Raw genomic sequence first — 22239 nt, forward strand, 5'->3', positions numbered from 1 at the left:
TTTCATTCATGGACCAGGCACTATTTTTACATTATTGGATTTTCTTTTGTGGTGTAGTTATTGATATTTGCTTCTACAAAGGGTGTAATGTGAGAAAAGAGCACTTTACTTCCAACATTTCCCCATGTCCTCCGGAAAAACACTTTTTCAATCCAGGAAAGTGTCCTTGTGCTGTCCCCCAAAATAGTGAATGTCCCTCTAAAATTGCATTTTTTAAACCTACAGAAATTTTGTACAGCAGCCACAAGAGGGGCACTCTAACCTTTGCTGTTACCTTTTAAGATTAATAGGTTAAACTTTTGTTACCAGTTTTTCATTTGGAAACAAAATTGATGGAAACAAATACTCATTTTTTTTTTTACACGTCATACACTCATATTCCAACACATGCACCCAACATTTCACCTTCCAGATGAGTGGGAAGGGGAGCTGGTGGGTCTTTCCACACCCCTGTTTCTTGCACCCGGTCCAGAGCAGGGGTTGATCAGGGCACTGGGGGTTGGGCTGACTGAATTATGGGGTGGCTGCTGGCTCTGGGGGCACTCATTCGCCCACACTGAGACCTCCTTCTTTGGTGTTGTGCATGCAGTTATCATTGGGATGTGTGGTCGCAAGTCTTCAGTGCTCTTGGGGGTGCTGCACGCGGCCTCGATTTCCTGAGTCTTTCTCTGTCCATCTCTGGCTCCGGAGGTCGTTGTCTCCTTTAATGGACCAGAATGGACTAAGCATAGTCTAATATTTTCATATGTTAACTTTACTGTTACAGAATCACTAAGAGTGCCCAAATACTTTAATAACAGGGTTCGTACGGGTGCTGGAAATCCTTGAAAATGCTTGAATTTTAATATTGTCCTTTCAAGGTTTGAAAAGTGCTTGAATTTTGGATATAGTGCTTGAAAGTGCTTGAAATTGTAACCGCTTTTTTTTGTAAATAAAAATATAACTATCTGGTTGAACAGTTCGCTTATGAAACGTAGAAATAAAATGAGTCATAAAGTCTAAAATGAAAATTTCTCCGCGTGGGTCTGGCCTGCCCGTCTGCATGTGATCTGTCAGTCTGTTTGTGACCACGCCCCTCCCCCGAAGACAGAGAGTGGCCGTTTTAATGAGTGTTCACTGGAAAACTGCAAACTCCAATTATGGATCAGACGAATATGGAATACTTTTAAGTCAAAAGTTACAAACATAATCCCCGCAAATAATGTCATTCCTCGCGAGTAAATTCAACAGCGTAGAACTCAGCGCATCCACGGAGGCGCTCTCGTTCACTTGTACACCGTTCTGTGGTCTGCAGCGATATGGCCTCCGATCTGGCGGATCAATTCAAAGGCTTCATTGAATTTTCTAAAATAGGCCATCATCGATTCACAGAAAGACTCAATAACGATATTAGACAGGAATAAGCTGTGAGTGCGGCACAGCAGGTGTGGAAAGCAGCCAAAACCGCCGAAGATAAATTCAACAAGGAAGAGGAAGTATTGTTCCAAAAAGCTGAATCAAAAATGTAAGCCGTACGCAGTAAACCGCAGAAAACCATGATGGATTTTATTCAGAAGGTATGTACATTAATTCTATATGTTCCTGGCGTGTTGTCATCTATGCTTATATTTGTACGCAATCTGGTGATTGGCGGCTGGCACTGCTGCCAAGTTTTGTGTAAGAAAACTCGCTGTTGGCTGTCTTAAAACTCGCCAAAGGACGAATCGAGGACCGGGGGTGGGGTTAGGTGTCCCCCTCGGTGCCGAAGAGAGGTCCGGGCGATGCCACAGCGTAGGAAGGGCCGCAGTATTGCTGTATGTACACAAAACACGGCGACAACGGAATTTTCATGTTTCCGGTGTTGTGCCAAAAAGTGATTTCCGATTTTTTTTGTTACTGTATTATCTTTCTTATATCGGTAAATAGACTGTGGCGCACAGGATTTATCCATCCATCCATTCGCTTCCGCTCATCCTGTTCAGGGTCGCGGGGGGGCTGGAGCGTATCCCAGCTGTCACAGGGCGAGAGGCGGGGTACACCCTGAACAGGTCGCCAGCCTGTTGCAGGGCCAACACAGAGACAAACAACCTTTCACACTCACATTCACGCTGTCATTCACACCTATGGGCAATTTAGTGTAGCCAATGAACCTAACCCCAGTAAGTGCATGTCTTTGGAATGTGGGAGGAAACCGGAGTACCCGGAGGAAACCCACGCAAGCACGGGGAGAACATGCAAACTCCACACAGAGAGAGGGAGAGGCCCGGGCCAAGGTGGAATCGAACCCAGGCCTTCCAGATGTTATTCTAACTGTGAGGCAGCAGTGCTAACCACTGCACCACCGTGCTGCTGCACAGGATTTATGAAGGGCTTATATATAAAATGAAGAAATGACTTGTTTTGCAAATATATTTATGACTGCATTACTGTATCAGCATTATAATCAGTCCAGTCGTTTTTGGCTACCCTTTATAGAACTATAATGTTACATTTGTTGCAATTTCTGCAGCCCTCTTGGCAGATCTCTCAGGAAAAAAGACATTTTTAATGTCAATGATAATTTTTACCTTCATTAATAAAGAATATATGAAAGGCACTTTGCCAAGAAGTGATTGCAGCTTCTACCTGTGACAGGAGTGTTGTTTCTCGCTCAGAATGACATAATATCATTCACGAGAGATGTGTTTGACACAGATGTTTCACAGATGTTAGGCCAAAAATTAATCTACAGCCATTTAAATACAACCAATAATTTTTGGGGGGGAAATACTGGAAATCATTTTTTTGGAACAACACGGCATATCTCTAAAACTCTTCAAAAGTCCCCGATGACACCGGGAAAAGTCACTAAGTTGGCAACACTATCTGCCGGTGTTGCCAAAAATTGCAGCTTCTACCATGTGACAGGAGTGTTATTTATGACTCAAAATGAGTTGACATCATTCATGAGAGATAATATTCGAGATATGCTTGACAGACCATACGTCAGCAAGTAATTTACAACTATATAAATACCAGCAATCATTTTTTTGGAAAATACTGGAAATCATTTTTTGGCACAAGACCCGCTATTCAGATGATACAGTGGTATGCAAATGTTTGGCCACCCCTGATAATTGTCATGATTTTCCTTTATAAATCATTGGTTGTTCAGATCAGCAGTTTCAGTTAAATATATCATAAAGCAGATGAACACAGGGATATTTGAGAAGTGAACTAAAGTTTACAGGATTTACAGAAAGTCTTCAATAATTATTTAAACAAAATTAGGCAGGTGCATAATTTTGGGCCCCCCAACAGAAAATTTCATCAATATTTAGTAGATCCTCCTTTTGCAGAAATAACAGCCTCTAAACTCTTCCTATAGCTTCCAATGAGAGTCTGGATTCTGGTTGAAGGTATTTTGGACCATTCTTCTTTACAAAACATCTCCAGTTCAGTCAGGTTTGATGGTTTCTGAGCACGGACAGCCCGCTTTAAATCCCACCACAGATTTTCAATAATATTCAGGTCTGGGACTGAGATGGCCGTTCCAGAACGTTGTACTTGTTCCTCTACATGAACGCCTCAGTAGATTCTGAGCAGTGTTTAGGGTCGTTGTCTTGTTGAAGTATCCAGCCCCGGCACAACTTCAACTTTGTCACTGATTCTTGAACATTGTTCTCAAGAATCTGCTGATATTGACTGGGATCCATGTGACCCTCAACTTTAACAAGATTCCCAGTACCTGCACTGGCCCCACAGCCCCACAGCATGATGGAACCACCACCAAATGTTACTGTGGGCACCAAGTGTTTGTCTTGGAGTGCTGTGTTCTTTTCCCACCATGCATACCGCCCCTTGTTATGTCCAAATAACGCAGTTTAGTTTCATGAGTCCACAGCACCTTATTCCAAAATGAAGCTGGCTTGTCCAAATATGCTTTAGCGACTCTGTTTGTGGCGTGTGTGCAGAAAAGGCTTCTTCTGCATTACTGTCCCATACAGCCTCTCCTTGTGCAAAGTGCGCTCAATAGTTGAATGATGCACAGTGACACCATCTGCAGCAACATGATGTTGTAGGTCTTTGGAGCTGCTCTGTGGGTTGACTATGACTGTTCTCACCATCCTTCTCCTCTGCCTATCTGAGGTTTTTCTTGGCCTGCCACTTCAGGCCTTAACTAGAACTGTGCCTGTGGTCTTCCATTTCCTCACTATGTTCCTCACAGTGGAAACTGACAGCTGAAATCTCTGAGAGAGCTTTTTGGATCCTTCCCCTAAACCATGTACATTTTGCATACATGCAGTGCAATACAATGTTTTAATGGATAGGCAAGAGTATATTTACTACCAAGATATCCAGAATTTTTCAACACCTGGATGTGTTTTTAATACTTCCTATTACATTAAAATACCACCAAACCAGGACAAATTAAATGTCATGAAAAAATATCAACATTTTCTTTGTACACTTTTGGGGAGGGGGTCTGAAAAAGAGTAAACTTTGGAAAATGTTGATAATTGTGAATGACCCCTTAATGTGCTGGAAAATCATGAAAATTGACCTTGGAAGTGCTTAAAAGGTGCTTGAATTTGATCCTGGAAAAGGTGTACGAACCCTGTAATAAATATGTTAACATATAAAATTTACAAATGTAACAATTTGAGGTAGCACCGCTCTCATGCCTTAAATTTTTAAAGCTCTATCATTTGTTCTTATAATTATGTTTTTGGCTTAAGTGGCTAGCTTACATAGCGTTCAGTCTGGCCATGTTCTGTGGAGTGAGGATTGTGACTACACACAGAAACAAATGGAGAAAAATAAGATAGACAGCATGGTCCTACTGACCTGACCCTCCTCAGTTGATACAGGTGACTCTACCCCTTGAAAAACAATGTCTATGTTCCTGGACCAGTCCAGTTTGCTGTCTGTGTGTTTTCCTAGGTATCTGCAGACCTCAACCTCATCCATATATGTTCCCCAGATGGTGATAGGAGAGGGAAGAGGAACATGCTTCCCAAAAATCCAAGATCAGTTCCCTGGTCTTAGTGATGTCCAGGTGTAGATAGCTGAGCTCACACCACTCTACGAAACTGTCCAACACCCTTCTGAATTCATCTTCCCACCCATTGGTGATACAGCCAACATTACCAGAGTCATCTGAAAATCGTAGGTGGGTGAAGACGAAGGGTGATAAAACAGTCTCCTGCAGTGATCCTGTGCTGCTCAGAGCATCAGCTCTTCAGCTGGACGTGCTGTGGTCAGCCAGTCAGGTGGTGTGTGAGTGAAGTATCTACCTGCATGTCTACCTGCCTTTTATTGGTTCAGCTAATATTTTTAAACATTTGAGCATATTCAGTACATTCAGGACTGATTGTTTCACAGCCTAATGACAGAGATACCGAAATCACTTTAGTTAGTGACCAGATGAAGATTAAATTCATTTCATTGATTAGGAATTGCTTAAGGAATTTGATTGCAATTCAGCGGGAGGTGTTTTGGGAATATGGGGTATCTGGCCCATTGCTACAAGCCATTTAGTCCCCTGTACAACCACAGTGAGAGCCTGGTCCTAAACAGCTAAACAGCCAAATAGAGAGATTTTCTAATCTGTGCTCTGGTAGCTGCAATTGCAGCAGTGTAAAAGAGAATTTGCAGCCAATTAGGAAAAGCATAAAAACTTATTTAGCTATTTTCCACATGACCCACAAAACATGAGTAAATTCCAAAGATATAACTTTACTGCTCAGCTTCCTTTGACAGGTTTCATATAGGTAACCCTCCAGCTGAGAATCGATGAGGCACTTCTAGAGTTTAAACCTAAACACTGAACATAACCTGATCCGGGCCAGGTGATGTCTTCATCTTAAGTTACCATGGTGAGCAAAGCAGGTGTAAAGAGAGGTATCTTCATGAGACTGAAATCTTTAACCTTGACATACCTCACAAATCCTTTTATCTCCTTTCATAGTACACGGCATGGCAGGGCATGCTTAACGGTGGGAGTACCTTATGATTGACAAGTTGCTACTCTATGAACGTGCAGCATCACTCAGTTTCACTAAGTAATGGATGCTTCCATCTTTTATATCCAGTTTAATCACTTTACATTTCCCAAAACCACCACAACTGTTATTATTACTACAGTTTAAAATACAGAGCGCGTGCCTCAGTAAAGCCGAGCATCGTGTCTCTGCAGCCTGTGGACAGGCAGAGAGGAGGAAACGCGAGTTGGCAGTAGACAGCTGTGCTTTGGTTGTAATGACATCACTGCTCATTAGAGGCTCATCAGTTGTGGAGCAAAGTCTGTGTGTGTGTGTGTGTAAATACGTTTTCATCTCTGCAGGATAGCATCTTCCCCTCCTGCACGACTCTAATTACCGCCCACTTTCTCACGGTGACGTGCCACATGCCGACGCCTGTTAGAGCCACAGTGAGTGAAGTGAGGGTCTCCACTGAACCACACGCCAGTCCGCTAACTTCCATGAGCTGGCCGGGCTGTCTGTCTGTCATCTGTTGTTTTCTGCTTTTCCCACATACAGCTCAGACCTTGTAGTGCAACACCTCCTCTGAGTACACTGTAAAAGTCAAATGATTTGGTGCCTCTTTAAGCTCTGGAAAACAGCTTTGATGAGTCCCAGACATATGCACATTTAAAAATGACAAAACTATAAAAAGGAGCAACATCAGCTTTTTAACTTGGCAGGGACTCTTGCTATTTCTGACTGCAATCTCTGTTTGTAAATATGACAACGTGCTTTGTTGTGTTGAAGACAGAATTTCTTTGAATATCAGAGGTTGGAGGCTTTTGAGGATTTTACAAATACCTTCAGGGAAGCAGTAAAAGCAAAGATTCTGCAAATTAAATTAAAGTGCAAAAAGCAATACTAGTCAGGACCAAGGGACAAACTCGAGGGCTGAAGAATGAAGCCAGTATGGATGTGCCAAAAACTGCAGTTCCTCCGATGGTCAAAAGCGAGTCAGATCCCCACCTGTAGACTGAAGCTTCTTTTGGCTGCTGCCATTTTCCTCCATAAACATCTATAGGACTGGAAGTCTTTTTGCAACCACAGCTCTCACCACCTGGTTGCCTTCAAATACAATGCAGGTTTAAGGCACTTCTACAGTGGCTTCATTTTTTTTTTTGACCTGGAACTACGTGCATGTTTTTTCCTGTCAGTGATCAAAACTGAAACCCAAACTTGGTTAGATTTTTTTGTCTCATAGCTCATCTTTTAATTTTTATTAAGACTTCTGGGCTTGGGTGCTTTGACTGATTGGAGTTGCAACCTATTTGTACCTGTTGGGATTCATTGCTGTTAACTGGAGTAGCTGAACTGAACCTTTCCATTGAGTTGGTGCCTTCTGTTAGATGTTTTTCTTTGTATCTGCAAGTTGCACCCTTACAGTTTATCATTCAGCTTTCTCACCAAGCTTGCGACCATTTGGCTGATAACTTAGCGCTCCACCACTCTTGTCCAAATGTGGTCACTTCTAACTCAAAATGACGTAATCTTGGCACTTACATTATGTGAATACAGTCACTTAAATCATGTGAAAACAGCAGTTAGACATGTGTGACGAGGACATCTACAAAATAGCTTCTGACCTGAAAATGACTTCACTGACTGGATTGTCTGATGATTTTTATTGTACAGCGTAGCTTGGCATACATAAATAACACGGCTGAAACAAAATGTCAGCTTCATTTCATTTGACATGTTAAGTACAAATCCGCTTGAGCCCTTGTGTTTCAGAGGCAAATTGGTTTTCCTGTATGATCCTGTGAGATAATGAAATGTTTGGAACTGCAGAGATATACGCTAAAAATTACTTGTCGCCATAGCTACCACCTACTAATCCCTGTTGAAAGCTCGGAGGGGATCAGCAGAGCCCTGTATTGTCCTTTGATTGACAGAAGATGTACATGAATCTGTAGCATACACTGTGCGACTCCCAGCGATGCTTTGTGTTAAATCTGCATGCTGTGGGTCTGTGTGAAGAAGCTCTCCTCTGTGCTGTTTTATTTTTTTATTCACCTGGTGTCAGAAAAAAGTGTGCCTTTTTGTTACTCAGCATCATCTGGCTGCAATAATTACAGGCTGCACAGACACATTACACAGTAAGATGAATGGAGGATGTAAACAAACCCCTGGCTAGGTGCACACAGCATGAGGAAACAGCAGGAACAACAGTCACATACAGAAAGTACTGAAGTTGCTGTCACTGTCACAGAGTTGCACCACCCATCAATCAGTAAAACCTGCATTATCCTCTGCAGGGAGGCATGACGGCTCCATCAACAGTGAGAGAGACGCAGGGTTCAAAGTCCACTTATTACGGTCATTTCAAGCTCTCTATTTTCATGCTTGGACAGTACTTGAGTAGCTTTTGCAACTTTCCTCCATATGTTATACTTCAATGATGCATACACCCACATCCACTTTATTAGGTACACCTGTTAGCTGCTTGTTCACACAACTATCTAACCAATATGTATCAGCCAATCACATGGCAGCAGCTCAAGATGATGGGCTTCAGCAGCAGAAGAGCACATCCGGTGTCACTCCTGTCAGTCAAGAGCAGGAAACTGAGGATATAATTTGCACACACTCACCAAAACTGGTCAATAGAGGACTGGAAAAAGATTGAGTGATCTGATAAGCCTTGATTTCTGCTGAGACATTCAGATGGTAGGGTCAGAATCTGGCATAAACAACATGAAAGCATGAATTCTTCCTGCCTTGTATCAACACTTCAGGCTGCTGGGCGTGGAGCAATGGTGTGGGGTATTAATGTCACGCTTTGAGCCCCTTAGTACCGACTGAGCATCGTTTAAACACCAAAGCCAACCTGAGTATTTTTGCTGACCAGATCTCAATCTAACAGAGCACCTTTGGGATGTGGGAGATTCCCATCATGGATGTGCATCTGACAAATCTGCAGCAACTGTGTGATGCTATCACAATATACATAGACCATATTTTATATATAGAATTACTCTAAGGCAGTTCTAAGGGGTCCAACCTGGTGCTATGTGTACATAATCAAATGGACAGATGGTGTATATGCAAGGTTTCACAACACTGGGTTCTGAGACAGTTACAAACTTCTGCTGTGCTTTTGCTGAATGACACGACTGGCTGATTGGAACTGATTCACTCTTTGGGGCCAGGGGCCAAAAACCTTCCCATTTTCTTCCACTCTGGATTCTTGGTACCTCTTGGGTGTTGCGGCAATTTGTACTTGTTACCAGGGGTTTAAGCGGGCCGGGACAATCTGGAACAGTGTTCTGGCATCTTCAATTAATGAGCAATTAATCTGATTTGCAGATTAATGCGTATTACTGGGAATGAGTTACTCTGTCACGAGCTGCAGCCTGGCGTTGCTTCCACTGATCACATAGAGATACTTGCCCAGCAATAAGAAAGTAATGACACCCCACAGCCCATCTGCACCCTCAAACCATCCTCCTTTCCACCTCATCCCTGTGATGTGTTCACGGTGCAGATGTAAATAAAGTTTTGGTTGCAGTACTCAGCACCTAGCTAGTGCTACATTACAGGAGAGAGCATAAACAGAGTAACGTTTTTTAAGTTGCGGGCGATTTCAAATACAACTTTTTAAACAGCTCAGGCAAGCTAGACACTGAGACTGCATATTCATCCTATCCAAGCCATCTTTATTGTCATTACACTGACAGTCAGGTATTTAGAATATATGCTGGTTTTCCAGACATAATTGGTGTTTTGACAATGCCAGTTCACTTAACAGACACGGGTGCCATTAATAACCACGGTTTTCTGAGGTTGCGCTTATCTCCTTAAAAAATAAATAAAGCAAGCCCGTGAGGTGCCACTATCATAAGAACTAAATGTAACCTTTAAAGTGGATTACCACTTTAATAACAACCGTTAACGACATGACGTAGCAACATGCCGGCGTCATCTCTCAGCTGTCAGGCGGGAGATCGGTTTCATCCAGCCGCTCGCTGATGGGCGTGCTGAACAGAGCTGACTTCCTGAAGGGTGCCCTCGAGCTCTGGGCGGCAGTCACACCCTGTGACACAATACAAAAATACACTATAACTAATTACTTCTTGATTAGAAGTCAATTAAACTCATCAGACTGACGACTGAAGCATCTGACAGAAATTAAAAAGCATGCAAATCCACAGAGCAGAGAGAGGCGATTAAAAAAAATTTTTTAAAAAGCTCTGAATGCAGTCTGTAGTCTTCGTCCTCCTGACCTTGGCGGATAAGTGCAACTCTCCTGCTGCTGTTCCCTGACATATTATATGGTGCTATTAGTGGCTAAATGTTATTTTTTAAGAGAAGAAAACAGCTGCTGAGGCACTAAGCACAAACCAAAAACACAAGTGTTCATCATTAGATAAGGAAAATTGCAGCAATATCAATCACACGTGACTTTCAGCTCATAAATAAAAATCTTAAATAGAAATGAACTTAGGTTTTAGTATGAATGACAACAGTTATTAAAGGTTAAAGAATAACAAAATCCTATAACCACAGATAAAATAATCTGACACACCTGTATCTGCTGGTAATTCTCACTCCAAAATGTGATGGCTTGGTGGGTTTTATAGTCATGAACCTGAAAAAAATGAAACCAGAAAAATGTCTCATTGCTACTTTTTTTCATGTGACCACAACAAATTTAAATGTATAACTGAAAAAAATAAAATGGGTCAGTTTTAGATCAGGTTGTTGCTGTTTGGGGTGATTAAACACATTTTCTTGTCACTGAACAGTTAATCTGCAAACCTGATTCAACATAGTTGAGTTACACACACAGAGCGCTTCTAAATCTACGTACTTGTGTTGTTTCAGGTTTAAGGGGCACAAACCCCTCCACACAGAAATCCTTCCTGGTTGTGGAGCAATAGTCCGTTTTGGGAGTCGGTGAGTTCAGGTCAGCTCGAATCTTCTCACTGTGAAAACAAGACGACGAACCTGAGAACCAAGCAGCAGCGCTCGCCTGTGATCCTGCGCATATCGTTTTTAAAGTGCTGCAGGAAGTAATTAAATGGTTTTGTAAGTAATTTAATTACTATAAAATCTCCTGAAACTTGCTGCACATCGAAAAGTTGAGGTGGTCTGGGCATCTGATTACGATGCCTCACAGATGCCTCCTCAGAGAGGTGTTTGAAGCCCCAGGGCAGAATCTATTGGCTAGCTTGAGAAAGCCTCAGCGCCCCCCCCGGATGAGAGGAGGCCACGGAGAGGGAGGTCTGGATGCTTACACTGTTGCCCTCACAACCTGGACCCAGATAAACAGCAGAAAATGGATGGGCGGATTCACCGCTTCCCACTTGACGTCCTCAGAATCAGATGATTTGTTTTCCTGCAGTAACTTGAGTATATTTGAATAAGAACCTAAAGTTCTTCTTTAAGTGCGATCAAAGTGATGCGTCCAAATTATCATATAGAACAGGTGAAGATCAGTGCCTTTATTTCACAGTCATAAGCTACATCTTAGAGAAGTATTTTTGCTAGAAGATGAGGCTGACATGACCAGCCTCCTGTCTCACATGATGATATGACCCTTGAAAATTTAGCCAAAATGCACCTTTAATCAGAAAACAGATGCAGTGTACCGATACTTGTTTCTGTTACTCTGTGTCAGAGACAATAAACCGGTGCAGCTTTGCTATTGAAAATATGATATATCCATTGGCATTGATGCTCAAAGTTGGTCAGAGAAACAAGATTTTTGGTTTTAGATTGTGACACTTGGAGTGGATGTAAAACTGATTTGGTTTCATTTTTAAAAGCTTAAATGTGTTTTTCCACCTGTGAAATTTTCATGTGGCTGCCTTCTGCACTTATGAAACTATGAGGGCGTAATAAGCAATATTGCATTCCACTCCTGTGAACTTTAAGGTCCTGAAACTCAGAAAATATTCATAGTACGAAGGTAAAATTTTGCATGCGTTCATTAAATATACTAAAGTATATTAAAAGTACAATAAAATTAAATATGAAACCAACTGCTTCTCAGGGGGCGGTTTTACATGCATTTGTCCTTCTGCTTCATTTCCTAATGCGAGTAACCATCCTGGAATGATGCCTGAGCAAACAAGTCAGGATGACAGATGGTTTTTCCCTTACTTCCAAATCTCTTGACATTGACTGAATATAGCACACAAACCGAACTGTTGCATTCACTAGAAATAGTAAAATCGTCTCGCCCGAGCAGGTGCAAGAAACACTACTAGCCAGGCACAGTCTGCTCATGCCCACACAGCCCTGAGAAGAGCTCTAATAAATGCAAACATGTGTGGGTGAGCTGATGCTATGCAGGGCGTTTAAGGCTGCCCTGTGTAAGCATCATTTATTCACATCATTTCATGATACTCAATGGCTCTCTGGTATTATACTGTATATAAAATATGTCAAACAAGACTGAAATGAAACCCAAAGCCTCATACTCTGCCAATCTCCCATTTGGCTAGGGTTATTTATACACATTATTGTGCTTCACATAACAGCCAATCAGCCAAATCACACAGGGTTGCTGGACAGTATGAATCAAGCAGGGTTGGTGTTTGCTTATAAAAGCCAGGAAATTTAGTGTATGGCTTAAAACTGAATGATGACACACTGTCTACTACTGGGCAAACAGTTTTCACTGAAGACATTATGCTTCGTAGTCTTTATGAGGAGTTAACGTGTGTGGGATGTTAACAGCCACCTCTGAGGGGATGGACTTTACAAACCCCATTAGGGGGGGACTGGCCCCTGTGTAAAATAACACCATAAAGTCTGATTTAAAAGGTATCACAGCTGCGATTGAACAGTAAAACAAGCCCAGACATGTAAATATTACATCACTTTCCCCCTCAAGACATGGTCAGGCAGCGCTCCTCGTCTCCATAAACAAACCACTTCCAGAAATAATTCATTTAGCATCAAAGGACTTTTTCATAGTTCATTTACCTTATCATCTGGGCAATGTGTTTTTCCAACAGCTCGCCTCTGGTGCCTGAACCGTGGAAATATAAAAGAGAGGATGAACAGAGCATGCACAGAAAATTGTCCGAAAAAACAATTTTTGAATCGTAATAAAGAGAAGTCACAGCAGTCGTCAGCGTCTGTGTGAACACAGTAATTTGCTGCTCTATAAGATACCTCCTTTAGTCTGTACCTGGCTTTTAACGGCATTAAATGGCGTTTCTTTTTTTACTTGGCCTGGTGAAAGACAAAGACACATACCCCGTATCCTCACCCCTGGACTCTTTGGAGCTACATAAGCTGCATTGTGCGTGGTCACCGACTCCATCTTGGACTCCAGGTCTGTTGTGAGAATCCCTTTGAGTCCATGTCTCTGCTTTTGTGCGTTTGTGTCCTCTGTATCATGATCTGCAACAGCTCCCTGCATGAAAAGTCACAGGATTTAATGGTTTGAAAGCCATAAAACAAAAATTAAAAAATATTATAATTTTTTAAAAATAGTTTTGCCTCTGTACAACACCACAGTGGATATTAAACAACACATGATTGAAGTGCTGACTTTCAGCTTTAATTCAAAGGGTTTTACAAAAGTACTGCATTAAATATTAAGGAATAACAGCCATTTTTATACACACAGTCTCACATTCACTGGCCAGTAGGTATGCCTGTTCAACTGCTTGTTAATGCAAATATCTAATCAACCAATTACATCACATTTAAGTGACTTTGAGCATGGTATGGATGCTCTGAGTATTTCAGGACCTGCTGATCTACACAACGACCTGTAAGGTTTACAGAGAATGGTCTGAAATAACCACTACTACAACCATACGAGCTCACAACAGAGGATTGGAAAAAATGTTGCCTGGTCTGATGAGTTTCTGCTGCAACGTGCGGATGCAAAGGTCACAATTTGACCTGAACTACATGCAGCATGGATCTATCTACACACTAGGACAGTGAGTGCACAATATCCTCAACACATTTCCATTTGTTTTGTAGTTTTTGAGGAGGCTCGTGCTTAAAAACTAACTGCACGAGCTGATGAATGACCTATTTTCAGTTTCAAAGAGACACCCGCGCATGCAGAAGGACTGCTGTGCAGCGAACAATTACACTGAGCTCGCACTGCAATAATAATAATACTAATAATATGGGTTTTGAAGTTTTTGATCAAACTGTATGAGTTAGTATCAGTAAACGTCAGCTGAGGGGGTCACAGGGACTTTATATCAGTGTCGTAAACTTGACTCGGGGACGCTTCACAGCACTCACCTCTTCAACCCTGTTACGCAGCGTGGGTTTCCCAACGTTACTTCCCACAGCGGCTGGCTGCTCGGCCATAGCTGCATCAGAAAAGCTACTGAAACGAGCTGCAGTGAAACGAGCTGCACGGAGCTCCCGGTTCTTCCGCGTCTTCTTAAGTAAAAGTTACAAACCCTCGCTTAGCAACAGCCTTCGGCCGGCGGAAGCGTCGCCGTGACAACCACGACGCAAAAAGTAGCAAGTACAACGTTCTAGAATTCCAAATGGTAACAGTTACAACCTGAGAAACAGCATTCAGGGCCACATCAGTGAACTTTTTATGTTTTTAATCAGACTTGACTGGTGATTCGGTTTTATCGCAGTAGCCACTGAAATTAAAGTTCATTGAAATCATTTTTCTAAATAAGTGCCTGAACGCGTTTTAAGATGTCTGTTGAACTGCTTCTATAAGACTTTATTAAAAATTTAGCCATGCACAGGAATGCTGTTCATGCCATTTATTCTCTTAAATGACTCAAAGCAATACAGGCTACTATAATACAGGGATTATTTCTGCTTTCCTGCAGCCAAAGACAGAAGTAATCGTTAGTGGTCCCGATGCATTTAGCACTCTCGCTAGTATTTTCTCAGAAAGAGATGTTAGCTATGGAACGTAATGGACTGTGAAAGTCAAGGATAAATGTAGTTACATAAGTGAAGGAAAGAAACTTTGAAATTAATTTGTCTTCTTTTGGTCATATGGATAACAGGGTTGCAATGGACAGAGTGACACAATAAAGTCAGGAAAGCCTGGAAAAATAAAAATGCCCACGTTGTTAGCACATGACTGGATCATATCACTTCTTTGTCACTCTCTGTTTGGTCTCCTTTTATTGCACATATTTTGTGGGACACAACTTGCAGTGCATAATTACTGGTTTAACAATTGTAAGACACATGCATGAACAAAATCAAATTTATAACTTGTTTTAATTGTTATATTTGACATGCAATTTTTGAAACCACTCTTTCAACAACTAGGTTTACATTTCATCTCGGGGAAAGTGTAGTTTACACAACAAATGTATATTTTTGTGTTTTTTTGCATGGATGATTCTATCCACTCAAAATGCAGCTTTAGAATGGCGCATCCATAAAGTTGGGTCAGTACTGTAAAAACCCTGGTGCCACTTCTGATAACCACCTCAGCTTATTAAAGAAACATGGCAATTCAGTTGTCCAGTCTTGCTCTATGCAGATTAGGAGACTCAGTATGATTGGTTTAATTTTGTCCACAATTAATGTAGAGATGGTCATACATGCTTTTCTCTACTCTGGGTTAGATTATTATACACACATCTGAGTGAACAGAATTTACACAAACTGTAGCAGCAGCCAGGATTCTTTCTAAAATGCCTGTTTGACCATCTGTTTACTGGTTACCCTTTAATTTTAGATTTAATTTTAAAGATTTTATTGTTGACTTTTAAAGCTTTGGAATCGCACCAAAGTATATTTCAGATCTCCTGACACTGCCTGGTTCTAACCTGAGGTCCTCAGCCAAGGCCTACAGTCTACAGTCTCAGCTGAGATCCATGGGCGATCGGGCTTTTTCTGTCAGAGTACCCACTCTTTGGAGCAACCATCCTGAGGAGATCAGTCTATCTTAAAGACATTTTTATAAGCAGCCTTTTTCTGTGCCTCCACTTTGAGTTATGCCTATGTTGTCCCTCATAATTATTTCATCATTTTAAATGTGTTTAAAATGTTTATATATGCTTTTAATTTTCTTTACTCCTTCCTTTTATCTCCTTGTGTTGCCAGTATTCCTAAAACTAATGTTGTTTCACTGTTTGCTGTGCCCTATCTCGTCTTGTGAAGCACTTTGTAACTTTGTGTTGAAAGGTGCTATATAAATAAAGTTATTAATATTCAAGTTATTATATAGTATATCAAATATCATCCAGATACATTACAGAGGAGTTAAAAAGCTGAAGGTGAATAAAGGTGGTGAATAAAGGTGGCGGACGGTGAATAAAATATTCTTCCTCACATTCTTTTAGGTGAGCACAGAGGCAGAACTTCTAGTCTCCCGGTGACAGCTGAGAGAGAAAGTACTGTCCCGTGGGGTGCAATTAAAGTGAACAAAGATGACACTCGTGTCATCTGATCATCTGGTAAAATGGCTTCACAGCTATTCACTGATTGATCCATCTACCAGTACATCCATCCTGCTGAGCCAGGGCTGCGCTGGCAACTGGAGGAACATTTCAGGTCAGAATTTTTTTTTTTCCCCCCTCTGTTGAATTCTCTTATTGTGGATTACATAAGGCAGAGCTCAGTTCAACTGTGAACACTGAAACAGCAACTATAAATCATCAAGTGAACATGACAAAATGTAGTTATATTAATATGGTTGAGGTTGAGAATCTATGTTCTTTAGAATGGCCTTTAGTACTTCACTGTGTCTCAGTTCAGTTACATTGCCAATGTGGTACACTAAAAAGTACCTGCATTTCTGGAAAATAATGATTGCTGCATTTCTGCAAGTGGCAATTTAACAAGTATAAACACCAAACAAAGCTCCATATACACACACAATTAAATACACGATAAAAACCAGCTGCTGTACTGGTATCACCATCAGCATTTCTGATGTATCTGCCTCTTGGGGTTAGGGCCTGCCTTTTTGACAGTTTCACAAACTGGGCCACAGGCTATGACAGAAAGGGAGATGCACAACAAATGGAAAATAAAAACTTCAAATTTATTTCTATTTAAAATTAAACAAAGAAAGCTTAAACTAACCATGTGGTGTGTAGTCAGTACTGTCAGCGATGTGAGTGAGTGCACGAGTGAAGAAGTGGTGTATGCAATATTGTTTAGTGCAAGAAACAACCAAAAACCAAACACGGCATCAGCGACTGAGCTCTAAGGACTTGTAGAGCGCTGCGATCAGGTGTTGCTGATTAGAAATACGGCACACTTTTCCCAAGTGCCTGCAGAGGAAAACTGCCACCCAGACAGGCTGAAAATAAGTGGAGAGGGACGTCACATCACAGAGTCAGCCGAGGCAAAACTAAGGAGACTAAGGAGCTGCATAGGGACCCTTCACCAGCAGGGGGCCCCCAAGAGCACTTGAAAATCACATAAGACATGCTGATAAATTTATAGCTAGGGCTAGGGGATGAGGGGAGTAACAAGAGTAAGTTTATGAGAAAGAAAGAAACTAAACGGAGCAGATTTGTGAATAATATTTTATTAAAAAAAAAAAACACTTAAAAAAAAAACAGCTACACTTCTGCATCAGCCAAACAAAGGACAACAAATTAAAAGACACTGAAAAGAAACTAGATCATTAGTAAATAAGCAAACAAAACCACCATTAAATTCACAGATCACCCAGATGAAAAAAGAGCTAATGCAAATCAACCCATTTGGGGTATATTTTATTCACTAACCCAATGAGATTCGATAAGGAATCGAATCGATAAGTGATATCGATAATGGAATCGGAATCGCTAAATTCTTATCAATTCCCATCCCTACTCCTGAGAGCTGAAGTCAGGGGAGAAGGAAAACAGGACACACCCACACAGATGGTTCGCTAAGGCTGTAACAGTAGTGATCATACATGGCAAAGCAAAATATTTTGATAATGTCAACAATCTGACAGCGTAACGCTATTGGTTTAATCACTTCCTGTATCATAGACTTGGCTCTGATAACAGCCTTACTTTATGCACATTATCATTTTGGTGTCTCTGCAGTCATATTCCAACATTGTTATACCTCCATCAGCTGGCTGCTTTACTCGGTAAGACCTGCTGTGGTTGTTGTGTTGTTTATTAATCCCTTCTTTGCTATAAGTTGGTAAAACAAACTCATCTGGCTCCATCAACTGTTTCCCAGGAGCACTGCTGAAATATTCTGGAACACCGGCAACATCTGCCCATCCCAAAGTGCTTCTTCAGATGATTACAGTACAGCAGATGAGTTTTTCCCTGAGATCAATGAGGACAAGCATGTGAGATATTTTTTTTATTATTGACAGATACATGAGCATTTAATATGCCACGGCATGGATACTTGAAGAAGATGGATGGGTGGATTTTTTCCAATAGACTAAAAAGCTATTGTAATGGGTGCCTTGGATGTACAATGCACAAGCAATCAAGCAAGGATATTATAATACTGGTGTTGCTGAGGTGGGTGTCTGGCAGAGGCCCCAAAGCAAATTCTGCTCAGGGCCCCATAATACCTTGGGCCGGCTCTGGTGCAGTGCTTGTTGTCATGTCCTGGGTCCTTTTGACCCAGCGTTTATGCTTTGTTTTGTATTGGACTTATCTTTTCTGAGTTATGAATTAGGATTTTAGGTTATCATGGTTTCCTGTTTAGTCATTTGTGTTTGGTTTCTGTATCCCTCTGGTGTCACATCTGCATTATGCTTTTGCTTTCCACGTTGTGCTGTTTTGTCGTTGTGTCTATGTATATTTTATTCTCTTGTTTGAGTCCCTTGCCTGATGTCTTGTGTTTAGTTTGGCAGCCTAGTGTTTTCCCCATGTGGTTAGGTTTCTGTTCTGGTCATGTTTAGGTTCTGTCTGTGTGTCAAGTCTGCATCTTTGTTCCCTTGTCTCACTTCCTGTCTTATTTTGGTAGCATTTGGTTTCTTGTGCTGTGTATTTAGTTTTGCTTTCCTTTGTCTTGTCAGCGTCATTATGTTCACCTGTGATCCCATCTGTTGTCACTCCCCTGATTACCAAGTGTGTATATGTTGTCTGTGTTCTGGTTAATTCTTTGTCAGGTTGTTGTCGATGTTTATGCGTCAAGTCAAGTCAAGTCAAGTCAAGTCAAGTCTTTGTTTTGTTTAAGAATTAAGTTTGTGCTGCTGGCCTCCCGGCTCTTTTGGTTTCCTCCAGTTTTAAATAAAGTCTAAGTCCAAGCAAAGCTTCAGCCTTTGGGGCCCTCCACCTTGCCTGCCACACTGCGGTTCATGACACATGTAGCCACATTTGTCAGCATGAACCTCTAGGGCTGAAAAATAAAGCCACTACACAAGTGCCAAAAGTTGCAGTTTCTTAACTGGCCACTTGAGGTGACACAGACTCCCTAAAAATGTCTAATTACTTTTCTTTGAATCGTTAACACGCTCCCTTAACCGTTTCCCCACCAACTACAACAGAACATTGTTCCCCATTTTCACAGAGTGCTTCAGCCCTTTCGTTCTGAAGATAAATGCAATTTGCAAACATCATCACTGGAACAACAACAACAAAAAAACCCTTAAACCTCAATTTTATTTTTGCTTATTTGGTCAGCAACCAAGTCATGTATGATTTATTCATGCAAACCCTGCCAAAGTTGACGCTCAGTGCTTGTTACCGTGGATATGAACCGCAGAAACAAACCACTGAGAGTGTTGCTGAGAAACAGCGAGAAGAGTTTTCACTGTTAGACAGCCAGAGTGTCTGGAGCAGTCTACCCCCTCGGCATGAAGCACAGTCAGAAAGCAAATCAATGTTTTATGGATGCTAGACTGTCAAACTGTGCCTCGTCATGGCATGCAAACTAATAGGTGTCCTCTGCCCAAAAGTTTATATAGACTTGTGAATATGACAGCTGCAAATCACACATGTGCTGCCGTGTAACAAATGCAGCAGTGGAGCGATGAAGTCATCCAAGAGTAATACATAAATGGTTTCTGTCTCTTTTAATTTGACGCAGATACAGGAAATATTGAGTTAACAAACAACACAATGCAGTAACTTTAACAGATCAGGAAAGGATTAAAAAACAAAACAAAAATAGGACTACGTCTGCGTAGGTTCTCAGTCATCCAGGTCATAGTCTCTGGAGCTTGAAAAAAATAAGGGCGACTGGACTGAAAAGGTGAAACATCTTCAAGAAACAAAGAGGTCCAGTCGCCATTTTTTTCAAGCTCCAGAGACTAACCACCATCCTTAACCACCCTGACCTGCTGCACATCCTTTCTAGCTCTCTCGCTCTCTGCCTAGCCAATCAATACAAGTCCTTTACTCCTTCCTTACTCTCCAGCCTCACATACAACACACTCTAAGCCTTTTTCTTTGCCATCCCTGTTTTTGCCATGGCCCCATCCTCCCAGTACTCCTGTCTGCTTTCTTCATCTCCCTGAACTTTTTCTTTGACACTGGACACAAGTCACTATCAAAATAAAACAGGAACTGAGAGCTGTAATTAAACGGGAAACACATCTGGACAAATTAACTTAATCTAGGGGAGATGATAGAAGAAGATGGGACAGGAAACACTGAGGAAACAAATTAAACTCTAAAACTAAATTATAACAAGAGCTCAAGGCTCCAAAAATGCTCAAGAAAATATAAAGATCAATAAACAAAAACTATGAACACCAAGCAAAGAATTCAACCTCTAAGGTTAAAAAAAAACAAAAAAAAAAAAACACAGTCAGACCATGAGAATAAAACTGCAGCAAAATCACTGAACCCTTTGCACGTAACCACGACCACAGAAGCATTGTTTGTACTTGCATGGATGTTTTTTTTTCTCCTTGGGTTGCCTGTTATAGATGTAATCCTTTTGGTGGTTTAGTGGTCATGTAACATTATATCCACTGAATAAAACACTGATTATTCCAGATTATCTAGCTTGTGACTGAGTTTTTGTTTTGTTTCAAATATCTTTATTAAGAAGCATATACAATACAAATGATAAAGTTTGGATTGAAATTAATGCTTCAATTTGTATCCCGTCAGTGAGTGAACCGTGCTGTAAATAACCACACGCAGCAAAACCAGTGTCCTCCCACCCACTCAAATCCTCTGGCAGTGTTAAACAAAGGGAAGTTTACATATCATTTTGTTCTATTCTTCCATTTAACAGAGCAACGGATGCCAAATCTATTCAAGGTTCTCCGGGCTTACACTGAGGATTTATCAGGCACTGTTGCTATCTGTTAAATTTTATGTTCGTCTATGGTCTAGGTAGACAGGTTATGAATCTCACGTACAGTGTACATATACAAAATGACAAAATTGCTACAGGTGGGTGCTGATGTGACGTGCTGGTAGGAGAAGTCTGTCATTTCTGTGCATCCTCTCTCTGGAGTACCAGAGTCATTCCTCCAAAAACAAACTAAGCTTTTATTCCCACAGCAGACGCATTCAGACTTTTTCAAGTAAAGCATGTATGAAGATAAAAAAAGTCTCGGAGCCTGGAGCAGGACTCTCCCTCCTCCCATCATTAACGTTGTGGCTTACAGCTTGTGTGGTCATGCTGATGGGAATGCGAGCTGGACTGGGATCAGATTCCCCAAATCCAATTCATGTAGCTCATGATTCCAAAACACATGTTACAGAGAGAAGTTCTTCCAAGGCTCTTTCTCTCTCTCCCCCCCTCTCTCGCTCTCTGTCTCCAACTAGCAGGCAGAGCGCTTGCTATTTTTGTACCACATTGTGATTACATGTTGACTGACCATCTCCATGGCTACCAGCATCTCTGCAGATATATTGATGAGGCGTGAGTGTGTTGGTCTGTTTTTCTCTTTAGCCAAATCACTCTAAGACCTGGCACCACATCAGCTTTCATCTCTTTACTTTCATCTTCCCCTGCCGTCACATCCTGACCCCCAGACCGACTCGCACCTCCTGAATCTGAGCCTCGAATAACTAACAGCAGTCGTCGGCTTTCATCTTCAGGCTCCTCAAGGATGGAGTCATGTTGTGTGACACCATTATCATCTTCAGGAACCCATCACGCCTGGTCAGAGGTGTTATCATTAATATATATATGTATATATTTTAACAACAAACCATTTAATTAAACAGTCTGAAAAATGCAACAATAGGTCGACCGCTTCAAAGTCCTTCCGCATAACCACGTGCTCCAATCAAATGCGAGATGGGTAATTATTTCAACCCGAAAGAGGATCAATCAGCAGCGGTGTGGTGACTCACAGGGACGTCATCCTGCTCCCGTTCTATAAAATATTTCCTTCAGAAATTCATCTGAGAGCAGAACTTCAAGTTAAAAGAGCTTTTGCCTCGATATAATCAGACAGCAG

General features: G+C 41.4%; 1 protein-coding gene across 1 annotated transcript; it reads right to left on the bottom strand.

The window, feature by feature from the left end:
* Nucleotides 1-9637: 9637 nt before the first annotated feature.
* spag8 (sperm associated antigen 8) lies at nt 9638-14357 on the bottom strand. The gene is made up of 6 exons (XM_030743380.1): nt 14208-14357; nt 13194-13353; nt 12918-12963; nt 10795-10909; nt 10510-10572; nt 9638-10017 (listed from the first exon to the last, which is right to left on the bottom strand). Exons 1-6 carry the CDS (start codon nt 14274-14276, stop codon nt 9910-9912), a joined length of 561 nt encoding a protein of 186 aa, XP_030599240.1. The 5' UTR covers nt 14277-14357; the 3' UTR covers nt 9638-9909.
* Between the last annotated feature and the right edge of the window lie 7882 nt (nt 14358-22239).

The sequence above is a fragment of the Archocentrus centrarchus genome, chromosome 12 (assembly GCF_007364275.1).
Source record: "Archocentrus centrarchus isolate MPI-CPG fArcCen1 chromosome 12, fArcCen1, whole genome shotgun sequence".
NCBI classification, from domain to species: Eukaryota; Metazoa; Chordata; class Actinopteri; order Cichliformes; family Cichlidae; genus Archocentrus; species Archocentrus centrarchus.